At 28.4% G+C, this 24,637-nt stretch overlaps 1 protein-coding gene across 1 annotated transcript in view; it reads left to right on the top strand.

Moving 5' to 3' along the window:
* Nucleotides 1-20,440, top strand: part of LOC111613738 (nose resistant to fluoxetine protein 6-like) — a 22,523-nt gene extending 2,083 nt beyond the window's left edge. The window contains exons 2-16 of the mRNA XM_023355080.1: nt 1,371-1,591; nt 3,184-3,292; nt 3,524-3,611; nt 7,042-7,136; nt 7,255-7,428; nt 8,250-8,423; nt 8,914-9,007; nt 10,100-10,183; nt 10,255-10,417; nt 10,491-10,570; nt 12,215-12,334; nt 12,716-12,839; nt 17,683-17,869; nt 18,704-18,846; nt 20,132-20,440. Coding sequence (XP_023210848.1) covers nt 1,371-1,591; nt 3,184-3,292; nt 3,524-3,611; nt 7,042-7,136; nt 7,255-7,428; nt 8,250-8,423; nt 8,914-9,007; nt 10,100-10,183; nt 10,255-10,417; nt 10,491-10,570; nt 12,215-12,334; nt 12,716-12,839; nt 17,683-17,869; nt 18,704-18,846; nt 20,132-20,311 — 2,036 coding nt within the window. The 3' untranslated portion in view covers nt 20,312-20,440. The remainder of the gene's footprint in view (nt 1-1,370; nt 1,592-3,183; nt 3,293-3,523; nt 3,612-7,041; nt 7,137-7,254; nt 7,429-8,249; nt 8,424-8,913; nt 9,008-10,099; nt 10,184-10,254; nt 10,418-10,490; nt 10,571-12,214; nt 12,335-12,715; nt 12,840-17,682; nt 17,870-18,703; nt 18,847-20,131) is intronic.
* Nucleotides 20,441-24,637: the final 4,197 nt, after the last annotated feature.

Genomic DNA, 24,637 nt, shown 5'->3' with positions numbered 1-24,637 from the left:
TCACGCATCGAAAAACCTTCCGATTTATTCGTGTACGCACCAGACGGAAAAACAAAAAATATCGTGTATCCACAAACACTCCAATAAATAAATAGAATTGAAACGACACTTTGAAATGTTTTCCTGGTGAAAATGAATAATAATAATAAGTTTCAATAAAAATAATAAAATGTAAATTGAATTTTATCATAACGAGTTTGCTTGAATTTCCTTTCTTCTAAGATCGCAGCAATGCGCTACGGGTAAGCTAGTACATTTATAATAAATACATTTTGAGCCACAACAACGCGTGGCGAAGTCTCCTAGTATCGAATAAAATTAAAACACAATAATTGTACGAAATAATATAACATTAAAAAACGAAATTATTTTTGAATTTTTTTTATTTTAACTTGAATAGATTAAATAAGTTTTATTTTATTTAAGCTCTTCCAGTTNAAAAATTCATAGATTAAATTTTATAGAGAAAAAACTTTTTAAAACCAGAACTACAATTATTTAGACATCGAACTTCTTTTAATGTCTAAGATTAAATAATATTAAAAAATTTGTTATTACTACAAATATTTTAAAAAGCATTGTTCTCTTTAAGATATTTAATAAATAAGTAACAAATATAATTTAAATAATTATTATATTGAACTATTTCCCTATTTTACTTTGCGTTCTTGTTATAATATTATTTTAATTTGTCGTGTTTTATTTTACTTGCATATTAGAACAAATTGTAAAAATTATTATTGTAAATTATTTTTTATAATAATTAGAAAGAATATATTAAACTTCGTCTTATTGTTAAAATAAAATTAATTGAATTTAAATTTGTAATTAGAAAATTAATTTTGTGATCAGTATGGCCACTACTACTATTATAGCCTTTACGTAGCCCCATAATTAGGCATATCGTTTGACGTTTTTAATAATAAAAACGTCAAACGATATAACGAGCAATGGTTGTTGATGTTTACACGTAATGTGTGTAAACACAAGTTTGGAAAAATATTTGATCAGAAGCCACACTAAGATGCTACAGAAACGAGTGCTAAACACAGACTGATAAAGCATGCACACAATCCGGGACTTTTCTTCTTTTCGTCACTCGTTATGTGAAACATCGCTCGTTAAGAAAGAGAATTTTTACAATTTGTTTTGCTCGTAATGCGAAATACTCGTTAAGTGAGGTTCCACTATATTAGCATTTACAATCTTTTTTCATAAAATACATTTATACACTAAAAATTAAACTTGTTACCGTTTTATAATAACCAATTATATAAACTTGTTATAAAAAAAATTTAAAAACAGATGTTTTTAGTACTAAATATTGGTGGAATGGAAGTTTTTTTCTACAGTTGTGTTTGTTGTTTCAGTATTGGATTCTATCGGTAAACCTCCCTCGGGATTTTTACGAGGAACATTGTGGATGCGAGGTGATTACGATCAATGCCTTGATATCGAAACCATAGAAAATAAAATCATCCGAGGAAAATTCTGTTCAGTTCTTATGAAATTGCCAAAGTTACGACAGGATACAATGCAGATGATTTCTTCGTCCGACATCACAATCGTTCAATTATTGAAGAATCTCTCTGTAAGTATATAACGATAATTTTGTTATTTTTTACTGATAAAAATAATTTAAGTCAGTTAGCGTGTACATAGCTTAGTACAAGCCAGGTTTAATAATAACATTATAGAATATTGAAAATAACTTAAATAAATAATTATTTACAAGAAAAGTGAAACCAATTCCACATAATAGTCGTAAGATTTACAGATAAGATTTTTGGTGCTGATGGACGTAATCGCATTCTGTGTTTCCTTAATTATTTGAACTAATAAATACCGTAGTTAACTAATTTAAGTATAAGATATCACTTTAAGAGGTAATTCAAGTTACAAAATGTCAGTATTCTGTCAATGTTTGTCTACATGCTATGCGCGTACAGTCATTCATTACAACGTTCTGTACATAGCCATGCAGTATTATATAAGTTTATAAGCAGCGTCAGTGCCGTATAAGTTTCAATAATTTTATTTATTCCTGTATGCTCGTTTACCACGAAATCTAATTAATACAGTAGAAACAGAATATAATTCGGCGATTTGTTCCTGTGTAGAAAGGCAAAGATTATTTCTTATATATCAACGCCCAGAACAGTACATTAGGAAAAACTGCTACAAACTTGTCAAAAATAATATTCTGACAACCTTTCATCAAACATGACATTCCGCATAAAACTAACAAAGTTCTGTTAAAGACTGCAACAAGTTTTTCCTAAATAGTTATAACTCCAGGTGCGATATATATGTAAAATATGTTTATTTTGACAATCTAGAAAAACACAAATATTCACTTTATAAGGCAGGTGTGTTGGCACTATTAAGCTATTTGATCCGAATCTCGATGGGAGAACAGTCATTGAATATGAAATTTTTAAAAGCTACTATTCTTCACTAAACTCGCTAAACGTTATGGGCATAGTTACCGTTTTATTCCTAAATTTCTCGTAGAGTTATATATTTTTTTAAATATTTCTTTCATCTTGCCGATTTGACTTTAAATTTAGCAGGAAATTACTAAGTTGGCAGTATGTAATGTTTCGCGAATGACTTTTACTCTAGATGATATCATTTTGTTTACTTACAGATGTACTTCGGATGTTTTCAGTTGAAAGTCGATTAAAAATTTAAGTACAAACTTTCCTAAAAAAAAATGATATGTATTCTGAAAACATTAGTTGAATAAGTTTCATCGATTATTTCTTAACATTAATGCAAATCAGTATAACGTTTTCGTTATTGCAATACATAACCTTTATTATTTAATTATTCTCTTTAGCAGCTAGTGTCTTTTACAATTTACATACAGTAAAATTCCAAAAGCCTTTATCAGTACAAGAACAACTTTCAATAACGAAGATCTTCTACTTTGAATTTTTAACGCCATGCTTAATGTCTGTTATTTGTATCATTTACAAAAAGTTGAACCAAACGAATTTGAAATCGCTGCTTTCTAATTAAACGTGTATGTAGCGTCTAAACGTGATTACTGCTGATATACATAGGATTTGAAGGGTATCAGGAAGCAAAAATAGCAAAAATACAGTCGTTTATAAACTAGAATAATGTTGTTCTAAAACCCAAAACATTAATCGCATTGTAATTCTTGTGATTTTTCAGAAACCATTTTCTATATCTCAAATTGTAAGCTTGTTGGACGATCTGCGTTTAGATGTTTGTATTCCAGATTCCTGTAGTGAAAATGACTTGGAAAATATTGGAAATTGGCGTAAGTTTATTGCAGTGAAATAATAAAAACATTTACATATTGTTCGTAGACAAATATTTGTAAGTAAATTTACCTTAATTTTAATAACTCAAATATTTTTTTATACATTATAACATTATAAAACATTATAAAAATATAAAACAGAACCTTATACTGTAATTAATATTTTTTATTTATAATATATTTGACAGTTATTTTTTAATAGTGTAACTTTATGTTTATTTTTTTAAGTGATAGGGAATTACGTAGAAATTGAAGTAGAATTCTGTAAAACGAAAGAAGAGAAGAATGAATATTCAATGCCTCAACTAATTTGTTTGTAAGTTATTTTTATATTCATTTTTTACTTATTACGCTACAAATTAAGAATATATCCTTCGTTAACCACTGCCACACGATCGCCCTTGACGGATATATATACATCGGTCACTGCCGAGTGTTAATAGTAACAGACAATGACATAATTTACAATCTTAACGTACATTGAATGAATGAACTTTTGAATGAACTTTTGAATGAACTTTTGACTGTTTCGATTTTCCTGTTTTTAGTTCTCCAGTTTAAGTGAAATGTATCTATCGCTGGAAAGTGTTCGATTTTATAAAGTAAAAAAAAATTTAAATAATTCACAGAAATATCAAAAAGGTTATTTAAATTTTTAAATATACTGAATACGATAAAAAAAATTTTCAAAACTTTGCACACGACAAATGGCAAAACACAATCAAAATACTTTAATAGTTTTTAATGACGGTTTCTTTTACATTTAAAAATTTTTTTTATATTTTTTTAAACATCTGAAAACAAGCAGAAAATCATTATTTTTTATTGCAGAATTCTAAAAACTTTCCATTTGATCATTTTTATTTCCTTTCTGCGATATCTTCAATTTTGGAAAAAGAAAAATACATTTGGGCCTTAATCTACCACGTCGATTGAAAAATTACGAAAGTGTTACTTTAAAAAGGAAAAAAAATCTAAATGAAATGTTTGTTGCTAAACATTATCATCATGGAAAAATCGACTGAAGGCAAATCACTTTCGAATTTTTTTTTTTTTTTTTTTAGCAGTTTACACAATTTTCTGCAAAATGGACATATACTTTTTCTCTTCGATTTTCACTCTTTCTAGTATAAATTTAAGAAAGACATTTACTGTGAAAATACGATACTAGCGGAAAATTTATCTTCTAGTTGGATATCCTGGTTTTTTCCGCTTTTAGATCGGCTGCCATCCATCGACGATTGATTTGATTGGCGTTTTGTTTTGGGATCTTTTCTTAAGATTCAAATCTGACTTCTGCTGATTACGTTGTTACCTGTCCATATCTTTTTGTTTTCAACTATCTGAAACCTGTTTTGAAAGACATTTATTTCATTTTTTGCTACGGCATCAAAATCCTCAGAGCGATTATGCCGGTTTTTTTAAACTAAATTCTTTATAAATGATTGAATGAAATAGCCTGTATGACACTGATTTCTTCAACAACCTCTCATTTCATTATCCTCTGATTTTTGGATAACAAGTGCTTAACTTTTTAAACAGCTACGTGTTGCTTCACCGTTTTTGGCAAGATCTTTAATGCAATGGGTTTAAAGTCGGATTGATTTGCGGTGGTTTAAAAGTATTTTGTATTTTTAACACTCTGTTGTTATTTTTATTGAACCTTCATCAAAAGTTTTTTATGTCATCGAGAATCTCTTACTAAAAGATTCCTTTAAAGCATAAATTTATATAAATTCTTTTTTGAAAATCGTCGAAACGATAAATTACAAATGCTTCAAATGTACAAAACACACAGACCATCAAGTAATTGTTGCCAAGCGTTCAGTAACAAGCTTTATAAACATACTGAAATACTTTACTCAATTACGTTTTTATATTAAGTCAGTTCAGGAATTTTTTATTATACATTTTTTTTCATATTTGTTGTATAAATACTGCTTTTACATCTATTAAATATATATCATATAAATGGTGAAAATGATTTATTAAGAACATTAAGATGAAAAAAATAATTCGAATTGGGGTTTTTGCACCATTAACAATTAAGCACCTTAACAAAAAAATTTGAATGTAATCAATTAACAAACAAACATTTAACAAAATTAGTGGTCATTGCTGGATATTGAAGGTTCGCAAGTACTCATTTAAAGAGCGAATGTTTATTTTTCTGTAATATTAATTAATTTAATGACATGATGCCTTTAACATTTAAAAATCACTAGTGAATGACCATATGGCTTTAGTAATTGACCAGATAAGGGATAGTGAATGACTGAAAGTAACTAATAATAAATTATTACAATTAAGTAACTATAATAAAAATATTAGTTTTTTAAAAAATGCTTTATTTTAAAAATATCATATATACAATGTTATATACAAATAATCAGTTTGATAATCTATAGAAAAGTGTCTTTCATAAGTAGACATTATTGCAATAATAATTTTCTAAATTTATCTGGTTGTTATCAAATGCAATGGCTTCCTTGAAATCTAATAAAAAATTAAGTGTAATATTATTTTCTACCGTTTGCAGGGCACATTTCTATAGTTCTTCATAATTAATTGAATAATCGTGTTCATTTACGGTATACAATTCCTTACGCCTAGTACAAATACTTTCTGAATAATCCACCCTATTTAGATCAACAGGAAACAAACCTCATCTTTCAAACCCATGTTGAATTATTTTCAATTTCAAAGCTTTCTCGGGAGCTTCGAAGAATAAAACTGCAAACTTAGTTTTGTAAACTAACTTTGATAATTATTGTTTGTGTTTTCTGATATTCTTATCCATAAGCAAGGTAAAAAACATTTGTAACATAAATTCATAAAATGTGGCACTTATCATCTATCCTGAATTACTTCTGCCTACATTTGGAACTGAATATGTAATATCTCTTAGAATTCTCTTGTATGGGAACACTATCATAGGATCCATTGACTGGCCACTTCCTGAGAAATTAAATAAAACTTTGACACACTGTTTTTCTTGTCCTGACGCAATGTCATAAAAAGTTCTTCTATGCTTGAGGTCCTACAAGTTTGCCAGTATTTGGACAAAATAACATACCTGTCTTATCTGTATTGAAGTTATGAAAAGAATTTGAAAGTATATCACATGCCTGTTCTTTTCTCAAATAACTTATTCTTGAAACCAATTCTTTATCATCTCTTCTGAAAGTACTGCACAAGCATTAGCTATTATTCTGTAATTTTTGCTGCTACATTAGGGAGCTATTTTAGAATAATACCTATCTATTTTTTAATGAATGTAGCTGCGGGACTCATTTCTCCCTTTATTGGTACTTTTTTAGGTAATTTATTTATTAGAATTCCATATAGAATGATAAGTTCTTTGCTAGCCTTACTAGCACTTATTTCATTTTCTCGTACTGTTTCTACAGCTACATGCAAATCTTCTCCACTACATTGAAAACATCTGTAAACATTTTTCGTTTTATCTACTTCATCTGCCATGTTGAATTTATCTAAAAGTTAAATTTAAATGACTTTAGATTTTCATTTCAAACCATGTTAATATGCAGCAATGAATGCCCACATAACTTTAAACCATTATCACTTACTGGTACAAGTTATTTAATTCATTTATTTCTAAGAATAATCGATCCTTTTGATTTTCTATATTTTAATCGTTATTCGAAAATCGTTATAACTTATTCTTTAGATAAGTGTACGTAAACTAAACAAAACTCTTTACAATAAATTTATTTTTATTGTAGATCCGTGTTCGGCGCTTTAATAGTTTGCATAATCTTAGCAACATCCGTTCATACTTTGTTGAAATTACAAATAGTTAGCAAGGAAAGGATAAACGGTAAGTCAATTGCGTATATTTTATGAAGGAACATATACATGTTCATTTTTTTAGTTATTCTGCAGATAATTTATATACTTTTCATTATTATTAATAATTTAACACATCTTATTTATAGGGAAAATATTTGATATTGTTGTTTCTATATCGGCACTCACCACTTCAAGTAAATTGTTTTCCAACAACATTTACGAGAAGACAAAAGCTCTAAGCGGAATCAAAGTTTTATTGTTGTATTGTGTTATATTTGGTCACATTACGACAACTTCCGAAATAATACAGACAATTTTCGGTAATTATGTTTGTAATAAGCAATACGTTGTTATTTTTTGAACTCCCGAAATATAGTTCTGTAGAAAAGTGTCTTCCCAATATCAGAATTATATTTTATAAAATTATTCTCCTACGGTTGTTTATAAAGAGACATCAGTTTATTCTTAGANCCGTAATTTTTCAACCTTTTACACTTCTTTATCTTTTTGTCTTTGTTTTTTTTCCCGCACTTGGGTCTATAATCCTTTGATTCACAACTCCAGCTTTATTTAGTATTTATTCCAACGTTGCAAGACTTGACTACATTGGGCCAAATGTGGCTACTTTTTTTCTTTGAAGTAAAAAATATCATTTGGCGCTTTGGCTGCATTTTCGGCTACATATTATTTATGATTATATTAATTGAATAAAAACACACTTTAAAATGGCGTTTCGTCGCTTATTATTATTAATTAATTAATTAATTAGAGATCCAAATAAAACAAATATTTGTGTTTCTCAAATAAATTTTCGTTTGTCTCTTTTATAATAAATAAATTTATCTATTTCTAACTAAAAATTAAAAGTGTCTATAGAAGTAATTTTTTTAAATATCCTTTTTCTTGATAAAGTTTTAATACTTATTATTACAATCTAGACATGTTAATTCTTAAATTTGGGCCACAATTATATATATTATATATACTTGTGGCCCAAAACTCCTTGACTTCTTCCAATGAGGCCCAGAGAAACAAAAAGGTTGGACACCCCTGATATAGATGTTCATTTGTTTTAAGTTACTCTGCAGATAATTTATATACATTTTATTATTATTAATAATTTAACACATCTTATTTATAGAGAAAATATTTGATACTGTGGTTTCCATATCGGCACTGACTACTTCAAGTAAATTGTTTTCCTGCAATATTTACCAGAAGACAAAAGCACTAAGCGGAATCAAAGTTTTATTGATGTATTGTATTATATTTGGTCACATTATGACAACTGCCGAAATAATACCGACTGTTTTCGGTAATTATGTTTTGTAATAAGCAATACGTTGTTATTTTTCGAAATCCCAAAATATAACTTTGTAGAAAAGTGTCTTGCCAATATCAGAATTATACTTTATGACATTATTTTCTTACCGTTGTTTATAAAGAGACATCGGTTAATTCTTAAGATGTTAATAGGTCTGACAATTCAATGAAACATTTATTTACTTAACATGGTTATTTACTATTTCAAAACTGAATTTAAAATGTTTTGCTTTAATAATGTTTTCAACCTTCAAACTCTTATAATGTTTTGCTTCAAAATTAAAAAGTACTAAATTATTAATTATATATATTATTACTTGTATTATCAATCTTTTCAACTCTTACTTTATAGTTCTACATATCTAATTTCATTTCGATAACATTATTAATCGAACTGAATATTCTTGTATCTGAAGTGTTAAAATATAAATATACGTCAATAAGTGAATAATTTTTAAATATTATTTTAAACTTTATTGCAGAAAAACGTATAAATTTTTCAAGAATAATCAATTACATACCAATAGAAATTTCTTATATTTCGTTTGCATTCATTGAAAGTTTTTTCTTAATCAGGTAAGATATACGCAAACCTGTTCTATTAAGATAATTATGCAAATTTACTTTTATGCCCTTTAAATATTTTAGAATTCTCTTTAACTTTTTATGTTTTAAATACAATAGCAGGTGATCGTAATTAAAACATTCATATTAAACGCTGTGTAAAGAGATATTTAGCATTTAATAAAATAGTTGTTCGGATAAATAAGTTTAAACATACAAAACTAAATAAATTTTTAATATAGAATTATATCAAGTACATTACGTATTGTTTAATTGTGCCATCGCCACAGGAAAGATTTTTAAAACGTTACATATCGATGCGTAGGAATTACCTCAAGTAAAACGTCGACTACTCCGTAAAAATATTAATTACTTCATCTGTGTGTAAAAGAACGAATATAAAAGATACTTTTGTGTCTTTTCTATTTTAAAAATGTTTTTAACTTTTGTATGCTCAAACATTCAGCTATTTAAATTATATCAAATTTGGAACGGTAACATTACACGTTATGTGATGACAAGATCAGTTCGAAAATATAATACGATAGCACTTCATCAGAGTGTTTGTAGAAAATATAATATAAATGTGAAGGTTATTCGTGCATAAAATACTACTAAACGTAGTCTCCATTTTGAAGTGTAAATCATGTCGTAAAATCAATTATAATCAGCTATTGAACATGATAGTCATATTTTTCAGAAATTAAAAATTGTACACTTATTAGTTTCCAGTGTCCTCTGGCTGGCTGCATGTCTATTTTTCCTTATTCTCGAAAACGGAGTTAGATAAGTGTAAGCCGAGACAAGATATGGAAAGATTAGTGATCACTAAAACCTGATTTACTATACTAAAAAATGTCATCGTATAAAATTTGTTGCATTTCCGCTGCTAAATATCATTGTAAACAGCATTCACTAACTCAACATTAATTATAACCGTCTATAGTTACTGTTTTATAACTGTTTATTTTTTTGCAAATACAATAACTTAGTATATATATACGTAATAGTATTTAAATTTATAGTACATTTAAATTATTATGTTATGAATTGCTGTATAATCAAATAGCTTATAAAATAATTTGTATTTATTTTTTTATTTAGTGGATTACTAACATTTTACACACGAAAACAAAAAGCAAATTCAAACATGCAATATCTGCAATTCATAATAAACAGAGCAATCAGGTAAAATAAAGGAAATCAAATTCTTGCATAAAAAAGCTTTTACTTATATAAAATGCACGAAAATTTTTCAGGTTAACACTACCAGTTCTTTGTGTTGTGGCCACGATAATTATTTTACCTCTTTTGGGCGATGGTCCACATTGGGAAGACGTTAAACGTGAGGCTAAATTTGCAGAACAACATTGGTGGGAATATGCATTTCATACTCACATTTATATGAATTATCCATATAAGGTAATTGTTCTAAATATCATCTCAATAAATATTTTTATTGTATATTTAATCTATGTACTTTTTGAAATTGCAGGTTTTGTTTCATGTTTGGTTTATGAGTGATTTGTTACAATTAGCGATTATCACAGCACCATTGTTATTCTTGTGTGACAGGTAAAGAGATAAATTACTTATATGGTAACTTAGTGATATTATAAAATTTAAATCTTTGTCAACCAGAAAGTACAAGAATTATTTGCAAAATAATTAAAATTATATATAACTTCGTTTTTTAATTAGATACCGGTTAAATAATTAATATAATAACTATAAAGATATTTTTCAAAAAAAAAATATTTGTAAATCTGACATTATAAAAATTAGTAAAAAATGTACAGAGTATCGTACATCAGTAATTTAATGAATAATTAAACCTGTGCAAAATAAAATCCGAATAAAACAGAAAAGATTCTTCTACGATAAAATTAAAGAAAGGCAAAATCAAACACTTTCAACAATTAAATGAGAATTTCAGATTTGGTTAGTCGATAATAAAAACCATAGTTGATAAATAAAACGATAAAAATAAGACTTACGTGCTGCCAATTTACTCGTATCTTCTGTGAAGGGCTACTACCTAATTACAGTAGCGAAGCTTAGTGGGGGTAACACATTTTAGGGGGCGGAAAATTTTCACAATAAATAATAACAATATCCTGTAAAAATTTGAACCATTCATTTCATATTTTTATGACACCTACGATTCGAACGGATTGAAATGCGCACGGAATTTTTCATTACGTATTCTGTGACGAAACTGAATTTTAGTCTTTTAAATAATAAATAAGGGGGCGGCGAAATTTTCCTCCGCCCCGGGCGGCTGGTACCCACGCTACGCCACTGCCTAATTAGCATCGAATATACGAGAAGAAATTGATTACGATCATGGAGACTGATAAAGGACAAAGTTAGGAATAGTAATTGGAGTATAACAATTGCTGATGTTGACACATCACATAATAATTTCACTGTAATGCGATTACAATTACGCGAAACCAGATTTTAGTTTCAAATTCGCTTATTCATTGTCATGTGTGCATATGAGAACTTCATATGAGATACTCTAATATCTAGCCAAATTTTCTTGTAAAATGCACAATATTCAGCAATGACATTTTTATAAATTCTTTTATTCGAATGCTTTAATATCCGCAGTTTCAGTCACTAATAATTTGGATTAAGTCGAGTAATATCGTGTTCTGGAATATATAAAATGGCGCAAATGTGCGACAGTTTTGTGATATATTTTTAAAATGTAGGAGAAAAAGAGAAACTGTAACAATGGAAGACAACCAAAATGAAAATGAATTCATTACTGTGATACTCCAATATATACGGGTTTTTAATGAATATTTTATTTACTCGTTAACGATCATTAAAAAACAATTCAAAGTGATTTAGTTTCATTCATAAGAAAAATATAAGGCTAGTAGGCCTATATTAGCTGGCCGAAGTAGTGTGACAAAATATTTCGTGTTAGAAATAGCGTATCTGAAAATATTTTCTCTGTTTGGAAGTGGGCGATTTTTTCGTTGAAAGAAAATATTAATTATTTTGTAAATTTCGGCTTAATTTATTTCGAGAAAATTCACAATTATACTGTAATTGTTAGCAAAACTTTTTCGACATAAAATTTCAAATATAAGTCGAACTTTTTGCTGACAGTTCTGCTTTTCTCACACTGTAGATTAATTAAAAGTATTTTATTAATTTATTATTATTTTACTGATAAGATTTGTATATATTTTTTTATTTTAGATGGCCGAAACATGGGCAATTTGTAATATTTATGTTACTTATTATCGGCATTACCTCACACGTGAGTTACATGGTGATGACAGACACCTTCCTTTTCATTGGATACTCTTATGACAAGGAGTATGTTTTAGTAATATTATAAACTTTGAGTAAATTATTTTACATTTTTAATTATTTACATAAATCTTACTTACTATGGCAATATGAAGCAAAGGGATAAATATATTGAAAAACACATATATATATATTTATGTATATAAATATATGTGCTTTCAATATGTATGTGTTGTTAATTTATATAAAATACTTATGATGTAATATACATGATAGATTTCTGTATTAAACAGGTTCATACAGAAAGTATTTAGATTACAATTCATGAAGCCATAAATCTTTTTTTGCTTATCAAAAAAATTTAAAACAATAATAAAAACTTATACATTATAATATAGTTAGCATGCCATATGCAAAAAATAACAATTTTATGAATTTTATTTACAGAAAATTGTATACTTATTTATTTAATAATTATACAAGACCGTACTACTCGCACCTCACTTCTTATTGCACGGGTTTATTAATTGGAAATATCCTGGCAAACAAAATGGAGATGAAATTCAAAAAAGTAAGTCATCATTCTCAGATTTTCGATATCGTATTACACGTATTGTAACATAAGTCATGTTACAAGTAAAAGTTATATTGGGAGTTAAGGTTAACATGCATAAAATCATCAGTCAAAATATTAAAATTCAGAATATTTGTCATTATTTAATCAGCTACACTTTCAGTTTCATTGATGTTTATTTCTTTTAATTTATAAATACTAAACTAGAATTTTATTTTTATTGTCATCGTCAGTCTATTTATGATGAAATTACATATATACAGTAGTGAGTCGATTATTCGAATCAATTGGGGACTGGGGTTGTTCGGAAGATCGATGTTTCGGATAACCGATTATGTACGAATAAAATATATTAATTTATCCCATCTTGACATTTTTCTCCGTTGCGTGTCGCTTCGCGTTTAATTTCCGTCGATGTTAAGCCTGACGAAGACTATTGTATCGTTAAAAATTATTTTTTTATTTTGTACGTACAAAATAAATATATTGAAAAATATAAAAACGATAAAAAATAATACTTCAGAAGTTAATTTAGTATCAAAAACGTAAAATATTTGAGTAGCCCAAGACATAGCCAAAGATTACAGCGCCACAGCACTAGCGAAAATTTAAATTTGTGAACTGGAATTCTTTCGGATGATTTACTTTCGGATAATCGACGCTTTACTGTATAAACATTTAAGAGAACTTACTGAAAATTGGAGACAAGAGTTCTTTATGATTTCAGAAATGATATTACAGGTAACCCCCGTATAACACGGTAGTTACGTCCAAAAAATTGCCGTTTTATGCGAATCCGTGTTATACGAAACAAAGAACTAATACGAAAAGGAGGGTTAGGTTCCAAAAATTAAAAAACATGCTAGTATATTTTCATAATTAAGATAAATATCTTCATTAAAAATTTTTAAGTGATACATGTTAATATAAATTAAACAATGTTTTCTTCGTCATCCCTAAAAACACTATTAATTAACAGAGAGCGTTTTTTTGGCAAGTTATCCTTATCCTCTGAGCATTTTTCTGCATTATCTTCAGATCTGCATTATCCTTTTGCAAAATGTATGTAATTTTAGATTGCTTGCTTCTAGTTAAAAGGACTTTATAAATTTCCTTATATGGTGCTAAGCACTTATGAAGAATAAAGCAAGTATGGAATAAGGGAAAAACATTCGGCAACATCAGAAGCAGAAGCGTCGCGATCTGGCAACATTGAAACAAGTTTCGAGAAGGACCACGTGTATCGACAGAAGGCGAGAAGAAAAAATTTACATACTTAAGTACTAATAGTTCACGAAAATAATAATTTTCGTGAACTATTATTACTTAAGTATGTAAAAATTAATTACATTTCCTGTTGTACGAGGGCTATACCCAATTCTCGAACCGTGTCACAGTAAATCCGTGCTATAAAAGTACCGTGTTATACGGAGGTTACCTGTATATAGTTAAAAAGATATATGGGCGATGTCTTTATCTTATGAAAGAATAACGTAAGATAAATGAATTCGTTAATAGAATCAATGCTAACAACGACGGCGTAAAATTGAGAATAAAACAAAAAATTTCTTTAACAGTATATTTTTTAGACATAAACATCCAGTTTAAAAAAGTGTATTTATCCATTAGTGTTTACACGAAACCAACGCTTTACATCTTTCCGCAATCAAATGATTTGTATGGTTATAAGCTGGCAGCATTCCGAACTCTAATCAGAAGGGCCTTTTTATATTGTGTCAGTGGTGTGGACAGAGCAAAGGAAATTGACAGAATTGTACAAGTAGCCGAAGCCCTAGGATACAAAATAAAGCACAATATCAAGTATAGCTAGAAGATACGAGGTGAGCACAACAAGGGCTTTAAGACATGATTTCGGTAAATTCACAAAGTTTACATATAACAGAAGTACGAAAAACATTATGAAAGAAATTGCGAATCGCAAAGAATCAAGAATGATTCTGAAATAAGCTCCGAACCTATATAAAGTTTCAAGAAATGACAAAGATGACATCAAGAAAGAAAAAAGCAAGTAAGTACAAGATTCTTGACGAAAACGTACAGCTAACAATTAAAAAAGATTATATTGGCGTCGCAAAAAGAAATTTGGGAGTAAAACTCAAAGAACATAGATATAACATCGGAAAAGGTTCCAAGACAACAGTACTTTCCCAGATGGAGCAGACCCAATGGTCGATAGTAAAATGGGATGAAGCGAACATTGTCAAACCCTTGCTTTTCCCAACAATAGCAAGGACTGCTGAAAAAATTGAAATATACAAGAGCAAACTGGAAGAGGCGTGCATAAATGCAAGGGACGCAAAACATCTAAATCGGCTTCGAAGTTCATAGTCAAAAAGTTTTCATGAACTCTTAATTTATACTTTAGTTTATAAATGCACATTATATCAATTATTCCTTTATGTTCAAAATTTAATATATTTGAGTTCGTTTTTTATTACAGTTTGCATTTTGCTTCATATATATATATATATTATTTTTTTATCTATAAGTTATTCTTATGTCATTTTCTTGTTTTTACTCCGTTGTCAAATTTTTTTAATTTAAATGTATTCCATCCTATGTAAATCCATTTCAACCTGAAGATGACCTATAGAATAGGTTTTAGTTTTAAAGAAAACTATTTTGGAAACGAAAAAGGAGTGTTACAATTGTCTATTGTATATATATACAGCGGCGGCCTTATCCATTGCGAGGCTCTGGGCGGCAGATCTTTGCGAGGCCCTTGTCCTTTGTGCAAAGTATGTGAATTGAAATAGTAGGCACTTATTAATATTAATATATACTGTACTATAAATTAAATTTATTTTATTGTTATAACTAATAGCCAAGGATAAAATACAAAGTTTTAAATATCAACTTTTTTCTACTTGGTTGTTGCGCGAGGCCCCTCCAAGAGCGAGGCCCCGGGCGATTGCCCTGCTCGCCACCCCCTAAGGCCGCCACTGTATATATATATATAAATACATACTAGCAGGTAGACCCGGCGTTGCTCGGGCAAAAGTAACGATAGTGAAGATTAAGTTTATTACGTTATAGTCAACCTCACCCGTTTTTACCGAATGCAAGAATTAGGTCCTCCTGTTTCCGGACTAATTAGAGAATTTTTAGATGGGTCTAAAAATATGTTCGATTTCCTTCAAAAACGAAAATAACTGCATCTGCGTCTTACACGTCGCTTTCTCTTAACAATTCCATTGTTACTTACCACTTCCATTGTTGATGGAAGTGTTAAGACTTAATCCTGTCCCTTTCCCCCGTGGGGAGGAATTTCGAAAAATTCCTTCTTAGTGTGCGTTCTCGTAACGTACCCTAACTGTGTACCAAATTTCATCTTTCAACTCGTAACCTTTTGGGCTCTGCACTTATTATTATTATTATTTTTATTTTTATCTTCAACCTGTATCGATTATATATATAGATTTTATTTTAATTGCAACAGTAGCTTTGAATTTTAATATTAGAATATACTGTATTACCGTGAAAAATTGGTAAGTAAAGGAACACCCTTGAAAACGAACAATATTAGTGGTTTATATGTGAGTTTTTGAGTGGCTATTTAACAATCTTAAAACCTATCAATTTCGACTGCTTTAGTTTGGAATTAACAGTGGCCTGCTTGGTGGCAATCATGTGGGCCTTGGCGTCGGAATAAAGACTTTTTAAAATTTAACAACAGTCGGATATTCCTATTTATCCTTTTTTTGTTGGTAGGTTTGTCGAGAGATCCATCAAACGGCTTTAAGTAATTGTTGCAGGAGTCAATATTAAAAAAACTAATTTATTTGCTACACTATTTTATATATTTCCTATATTTTCTGTCGATTTTAATACCATATTATTGATTCTTATCACATTATGGCGCTAAATCACGTCTGTTATGTTTTTCAGTAGGGACATAGTAGGCAAATAAGTTATTTTTCTTTGACATGTTTTCGTGTATTACAATTTCACTTTAAGTCTTTTCAGTTCTTCTGCTTGCATTTTCTCACAAATACAAGAAATATGGAATAAAGAAATTACAACGAAAGTCGGAAAAAATTACCACAGGAAAGAATTTAACAATGCTTTTTTAAAAGCCTGTTTTCAAGACAAACAAAAACGGCTAATATATAAATTAAAACATAATGTATGATAAGGGGGGGCTTTTACCCGAAATGCTAAAGTGTGGTGGCATTCAGAATTATCTAAATTAAAGATGTATTATCTAGAAACTGTGATTCACTTTTTTCAATACAAGACCTAGTTCATCAGTACGTTCATACTAGACATAAATTATCCGTTTCATTTATTCGATACTTATATTACATATAAGTTATTTGGCGACTATTCAAGACATTTAAATTCTCACTGTTATCCATTTGTACGCCTGCCTGTCTTTCTTAATATCGAGAACAATATTAAATAAATGTAGTTAGAAACCAGATATGGAAGAATATGGACAATAATTCCAGATTAACCTTTCGGTTCCAACAAAAGTTACGTTATTTTTTAATTCAAACTTGAATACTCTTAATTTAATTAGATGGATAACCGGCACATCTCTATTGTTAGCATAATAATTACAATGTACAGGATCAAGACACTACCAATTTGTTGTGAAGAGCATATATTTTAAATTAAATAAATTAAAATTACCTACTAAATTGCATCCTGGCATTGAGACCATGTCACTATAAATAATTGTTCGTATTTTATATATGGTCGACGGCTTTTTCAAATTTCAAACATAAAGCAGGCCAAATTAAAACTACTTATAATAAAAATTTAAACAGTTACGAAAAAATATTTTAATTTGAAAACATTTATTATTTTTTTTCAGATTTACCGTGTAATCTTCTGGATAATTTCCTTGTCTTTATTGATGTATTCTACATTTGGATTGCACAAACAAATCACTGAAGTGTCTCCAAACAAATCTCTTGTTTTTATTCACAGAGCTTTGTCACCGTTTATGTTGATAATTGGACTTTCTTGGATATGTCTAGCTTGTATAACTGGATATGGAGGTACGTCGATTGCACAATTTTATATTTGAAAGTATTAAAGTATAGAGAGTAAATATATTTTGCATTTTCAAAGTTAATGTAGAAAATACCGTTTTGAATTATTGCATTCACAAGCGAATCAAACATAACTGCCACTGTTTTGGAAAGTATTTTAAATAAAATATCAGATTTCTGATAAATTGTGAGGTAGCAACGCCCTAACTACGGTCCCGGTACAAACCAAACATGTCATATAACTTACGAATGATAAAAATAAGCAAACCTTTGGTTTGTATAATACTGTATATACAAACATTCATTGAACAACTAAAGTAGAATTTGGCTTTTCAATCGAAACGTTTGGATAACATTATTCTAAGAGATCGTTGAAGGAACAAACAATATTGTAATAACAAAATTTTTTCATGCATAACACTTTTGTATGGAATTTATTTACATTCTGTCTTTCCATTTATTTAATTAAATACTGTTTATTCTTTATAATATCTTTTATGTGTTTCAAAGAAGTTATATTTTGCGATTTTTCTATTTATGTTTATTTACCTTGATGGTTATTTTAATATTACAACAGAAACTAGTATTCAATGAAGTGCATTGATTTTTAAAGATATAATATATTTTTATAGTACTTATATTTCTAGAAAAATTTTAATAATAGTTATTTTAATATTCGTTATTTATAAGGCAAATAATGAATGAATAATAATGAATACTTAGAAATATACGTCCGCATTTACTGCTTAACATATTGTTTATTACGTTGTGTAAGCATATAGAATGATTGTATTGTCAGATATATTTTTAATGTTTTCGAATTTATTTTTTTATTTTTAGGAGTTGTTAACAGATTTCTGTCTATAAAAGTCTTCAGCATTTTAGATCGTTTGAATGTATGGATTTACGTGCTTCATCCTCTAATTATACTTTATATTTATACTCAGCTTCGAAAGGCAGCAACCTTTACTATGATAAATATGGTAATTTTATATTTTTATAAATAAAATAATAATAATTTACAAATTTTCCCATAAAATAATACATACATATATCAATGTTTTATTTTCTTATATTTATTTCTTTATATATTTGTATAATATCAGTGAAATTGTTGGGCCAAAGATTATTTATAATGTTATACAAATGTCTTATGTAGTATAAGAAAAAGAAATACTGATAAAAATAATATTATTATATGAATAATGTTTTACTATAACAATATTTTAAAACCGTTAATACAATAAGCGAGCATATAATAAAAAATACGTTTTCATAAATACTCAAGTTGATCTTTCTGAGAGAATTTTGTGCATGCCGGATAATCGAGGCCAGGATTAGCGAGAGATTATTACGTAGAATGTAGATTTAAAAGTCATATACTTCACAATATTTGTAATATTTATTTATTACCTTTAGCAATATTATTGAAATAACATTATTCGAACAAGCAAGTGACAGTTTAGAATTGTTCAAAGATTACTGATAAATAAATGTATGATGTCGAAAATTCATACAAAGCGGAAATGACTCGTTAATAATGTTCATAATTATTTCATAGATAAACAATTCATAATTCATTTTAAGTCTTCTATCAAATAAAATATAAAGACAGATTATAGAATTTACGTAATGAAGTTTTTTTTTTCATTCAAATAGAGCAATAAATTAGTTTCGATTAATGAGTAATAAACGAATAAGTAATGGAATATTTAATTATAATAATAAATAACGCTAAATCGGAGAACATTTTCATACAATTGCTATAAAGTTCGAAAATATATATATATAATTATTAATTTCTAAATCATGTGCGTAGGAGATGATATTAATCCTTATTAAAATAAAATTTTATGGGAGCAGATAGTTAGATGATTAGCCCGAGTGTATTGTTAAATAAAAAGTATAATTTAAAGACGCAAACCAATTTCAAGTTGATATGTTATAATTTAAATTCTTTAAATTTAAAATATATCACTCAAGTGAAACAAACATTTGTGAAATATTAGATTGGAACTAAAAAAATGAAAATTGCTAAATATGATTTAAAATTATATTTTAAGTATTTATGTTGAAGTAAATAAGTGTACAGTGGCTAAGGATTTATTGAATAAACACTGTATTTTTAAGTTAAAACGTCAGAAAATTTTCGAAAAAATAACAAGTACAGTAAATAATTCAGAAATAAAACAATTTGAGTTCTATTACTCAACTATTTTCGATACATTTAAATTTTAATTGTGTTGTTAATATTAATTTTTTTTTCAGTGGATGCACTTCACCTTAATCCTGTTCCTTTCGCTGGTTGTATCTTTCATCTATTACATCTTTATCCAAGCTCCTCTCGACTTTTTGGTTCTCAAATTGTTAGGTTCAAGATCAAGAAAGAAAGCTTCAATCGAAAATTGCCAAATAACAACCATAAGTATGCGGCTTCAATCCGACTGATATGAACAGATTGTGAAAAGCAGGTTAATTATATTAAATTGTGTTTAACCGATGTTTTAAGAACTTATATTACATGAAGAAATTTAACATATACTAAAATGTATTCACATGTTATACCATTTTATTAATAATGAATACTTAGAAATTTTCATTTTGTCAAACGGAATGAAAAATGTTAAGAGTATATATCAATATTTTGTATACGAACAGTCAAAGTATTTTTGAGTTAATAAATTACTTAAAAAACTAAAAAATTATGTGCATTTAAGATATATTTTAAATAGTAAAAATTATGTGTAAATCTGTACTTCATACTATTTTGGAATTTTCAGAATTCATATGAATATTAATGTGAGTGACTTGATAACAAAATTGGAGTAAAATTCATTGCATTGCGTATACGATAATTTTAAATATGTAGTTATTTTCACAATGACAAAATAATTATTACAATTTTTATTGCTGATGCTGTCCACTTTCTGATTAGAGGTATGAAAGGTGATGGCAGAAATTATCATTGCGTATATATAGCTTTAGTAGGCACAAAAATACTTCTGGTAAACTGACATACTAAACATAGCTAGCTGCTGTGGGGTTATTTATTGTTCTCAATTTATTCATAATGTAGTAATATATTTCACAAATAACTTATGCTTGCATTTGACTAGGAAATAATTTTTTTATGAATGTTCCATTTTTATTAATTTCCAGATTATTTGTTTTTGAGGAGTCCTCCTCCTCTCACTGAGTGTTCTTTGCAAATGTAGCAATTCGCTTTATGAATGAAAAACTGCACTCAACAGAAGCACTTGTAGATGGAAAGGTGAATATTAATGATATTAAATCATATAACACTTTTTGTACATGTTTGTTTAGATTGTCATCAGTTATACTTTTATCTCTAAGAGGGACTTGCCAATGTCTTCTGGATACGCATGTTTATTTATTTTTTTAAACTAAACGACACTATGACCATTGGCCTATTCCAAGTTTTTATGTCTGAAAATCTCAATACAATTTTTATCGATGTATCCATTATCTCATAAAAAGACGTTTATATAGTTCCTTTGTAGACCCAATATTAGTAAGTCTGATTCGTTTTTTCGATAGAATTTCAGAAAAATTTTTATTTTCCTTCCGAAACATTCCAAATCAAATCAGTCGTCTTCTTATCTTTCGTAATAAGTCAATGAACTGCTTTATTCTAGTAATACAATATGCTATATTAAAATTGATTTGTAATACATTAATTAAATCTGACTGCATTTATTTGATAAATAATTAGTAATATACAGTGAAAATCAAAATTTATTAAATTATTGTATAAGCTTTTTGCAGCAGTTGCAGTATCAACCATATTCAACAAAAAAACTTTTAATTTTAGTTTATACTACATAACCAGTTCCCAATACTGCTATTATATTCTCGTCTGGTAGGTGTGACTAAAGAGAAACGTTTTTTGACTTCCAGGTCTAAAGCATGGATTTTTTAGATTTTCAAAAAAATGAAGAAAATCTTGTACAGTTTGAAAAAATATTTTCCATTCTTTGATATATTCAACATATTGAGAGAAAGTTAAATTCAATCTGTGAGCATAAGAGTGTATGAAAATAGAACGGTTCGATACTTCTTTAACTCTGGCTTTGACATTATTATGTTGTTTGGTCATTATGGCAGCACCGTCGTATGTTTGTGCCTCTAATTTTTAGTGCATTGAAATTCGCCTAAGTAACTCTTAATACGAGTAAATAACGTATTTTCGTCTCTAGCGTTCTCACTCACATTAGGAAATCCCACAAATCTTTTCATTCATGTAACCAAATACAGTCGACATCTAAGCTCTGCGTATAATGTCTGTTGTTTCATATACAATTATAGCAACAAATTTTGCGTTGTAATTTGCCTTTTTAATTACTTGCAATAAAACGTTTTCTAATAATTTAAAGGGAACATTCTGAATTACGTTCGCTAAGCCAGTAAAAAAACGTATATTTCTGTACATGTAATTTAATTCATTCTCTAACGACAGTGGCGTAGCGTAGTGGGGGCGGCAGGGGCGGCCCGTCCCGGGAGGCATTTTAGGGGACGGAAATTTTTCACAATTAATAATAATAATACCTTGTAAAAATTTGAACCATTTCATTTCATATTTTTAACACACCTACGATTCTTACGGATTGAAATGCGCACGGAATTTTTCATTACTTATTCTGTGACGAAAGTGAATTTTAATCTTTTAAAATGAGATACCTAAATAAGGGAGCGGCGAAATTTTCCTCTGCCCCGAGCGGCTGACATCCACGCTACGCCACTGACTAACGACTTAATAAATAAACAAATTCAATATAGTTACATCTGTTATTAGATTCAATATATTCTCTATGCCCTCTAAATGCCGTTTCTTGCTTTAATAAATAACATATAACATCTATTATTTTTACATCTGTTACAGCGAAACCTCGTTTAACGAGCATAATTCGTTCTAGAATGTTATTCGTAAAGCGAAACACTCGTTAAGCAAACAATGTTTCCATATAGTTTAATGTAAAATACGATAATGCGTTTCTTACCGAAAAAATACTCAAATATTTTATATATAATGTTTATTCAAAGAAAATTATACAATATAAATTGTTAAGAAGCGTGAACCTACTTTATCTTTTCTTTTAGTGCCGGATGAACGAACCTGAAATGCGAATTTAATTTGCTGAAAACAAAAAAAATCGAAATACAGTACAGTAATTTCTAATAGTTATAATAGCCTTTATATATCCCAAGAATTTGGCATATCGTTTGGTATGTTTATTATATAACGGGCTGTGGTTGTTGATGTTTATACTAATATGTCTAAACACAAGTTTGGAAAAATCTGTGATCATAAGCAATAGAAAAATGCTAGAAAACGAATGCTAAACACAGGCTGATGTAATATGCGCACAATTGGACACTTTCTCTCTCCTCGTCACTTGATATGCAAAACGTCGCTCGTTAGTGAGGCATTTTTTACAATCTGCTTTACTCGTTATGCGAATTACTAGTTATAAGAAGTGCTAGTTAGGTTTCACTGTATATCTGTTATCCCTAACCATCTTGTTATAATTTTCAATATTTATTTTATGCTATTCACTAATGCTAAAATCTGTTCTGTTTGATTTCAACATTGCTTCAATTTTATGAAAGAAGCGGTGTGACATTTACTATTTTCGTGTCTTTTGCCAACCCCTTGTACATTATTTAAATTATCAAAGCCATTATTTTTAACCACACACTAATTTCATTTAAAAATAGTATATAAGGCCAACAAAACAATTATTGTATTTTTATGATTTCACAAAACTAGCAGAGCACAAACGGTTAAGAGTTGAACGTTGAAATTTGGTACACAGTTAGGGTAAGTCACGAGAACGCATACTAAGATGGAATTTTTCGAAATTTTTCCTCACAGGGGGAAGGGACAGGATTAAGTCTTACACATTCATTAACAATGGAAGTGTTACGTAACAATGGAAGTGTTAAAAGAAAGCGACGACCAATACGCAGATGCAGTTTTTTTCGTTTTTGCGAGAAATCAAACATATTGAAGTATTTATATTTAATTTAAGTATTGTTCTTTTTTCTTTGAATAATGTTTTTTTTTTTATTATATGGTCGAGCTACAATTTTTTCAAAATAAATTTTTATTATCACAATTACATTCTAAATCGCTAGCAATCGTGGCTAGCGATTCAGAATAAGTGCTAAAGTTAAAAATAAAATTATAAAAACTTACTTGATTAAATAAAATGTGCGGTGGATATTCATACTTAGTAGAAAATATTCTTCAATTGTATGAACGTACTTTTAAAGAAAACTTTAACTAAATATAGCTTTGTAAAGAAACGTACATAAAGCAACTTGAAATATTCGTTATTTTTTAAATCTTAAAGAAAACCACATTGTAATAAAATACATAATACAGTTATAATAAAATATTAATTGTAGGAAATTGAAAATACTTTAAAATGTAAAAATAATCGCTTAATATGTATCATTATATTAGGAAATACGTTAGCGGCTCTTCCAGTTTCCATAGATTGAACGCCTTTGTAGTACACGTATGCAGCTTGTTGTTTATTGAGTGTCAAGAAAACAATATTGATCAAATTGTTTCATAATTTATAATATGATACTCAAATTTTTCTACCAAGCGTGTGGTGTATTTACTGTACACCACATAAATACATATATGTAATATCCAGTAAACCGACAGTGGTCCCATATATGTCGGATTACAGAGACTTTACTGTGAAATGCCGGGGGTTACAGGTCGTCACTGTAAACCTCTTT

This window comes from Centruroides sculpturatus, unplaced genomic scaffold, assembly GCF_000671375.1.
Source record: "Centruroides sculpturatus isolate CEXI.00-Female unplaced genomic scaffold, Cexi_2.0 scaffold1802, whole genome shotgun sequence".
In the NCBI taxonomy this organism is placed as follows: Eukaryota; Metazoa; Arthropoda; class Arachnida; order Scorpiones; family Buthidae; genus Centruroides; species Centruroides sculpturatus.
The sequence above is the reverse complement of the archived record's forward strand: the minus strand, read 5'-3'. Positions and strand labels throughout refer to the sequence as shown.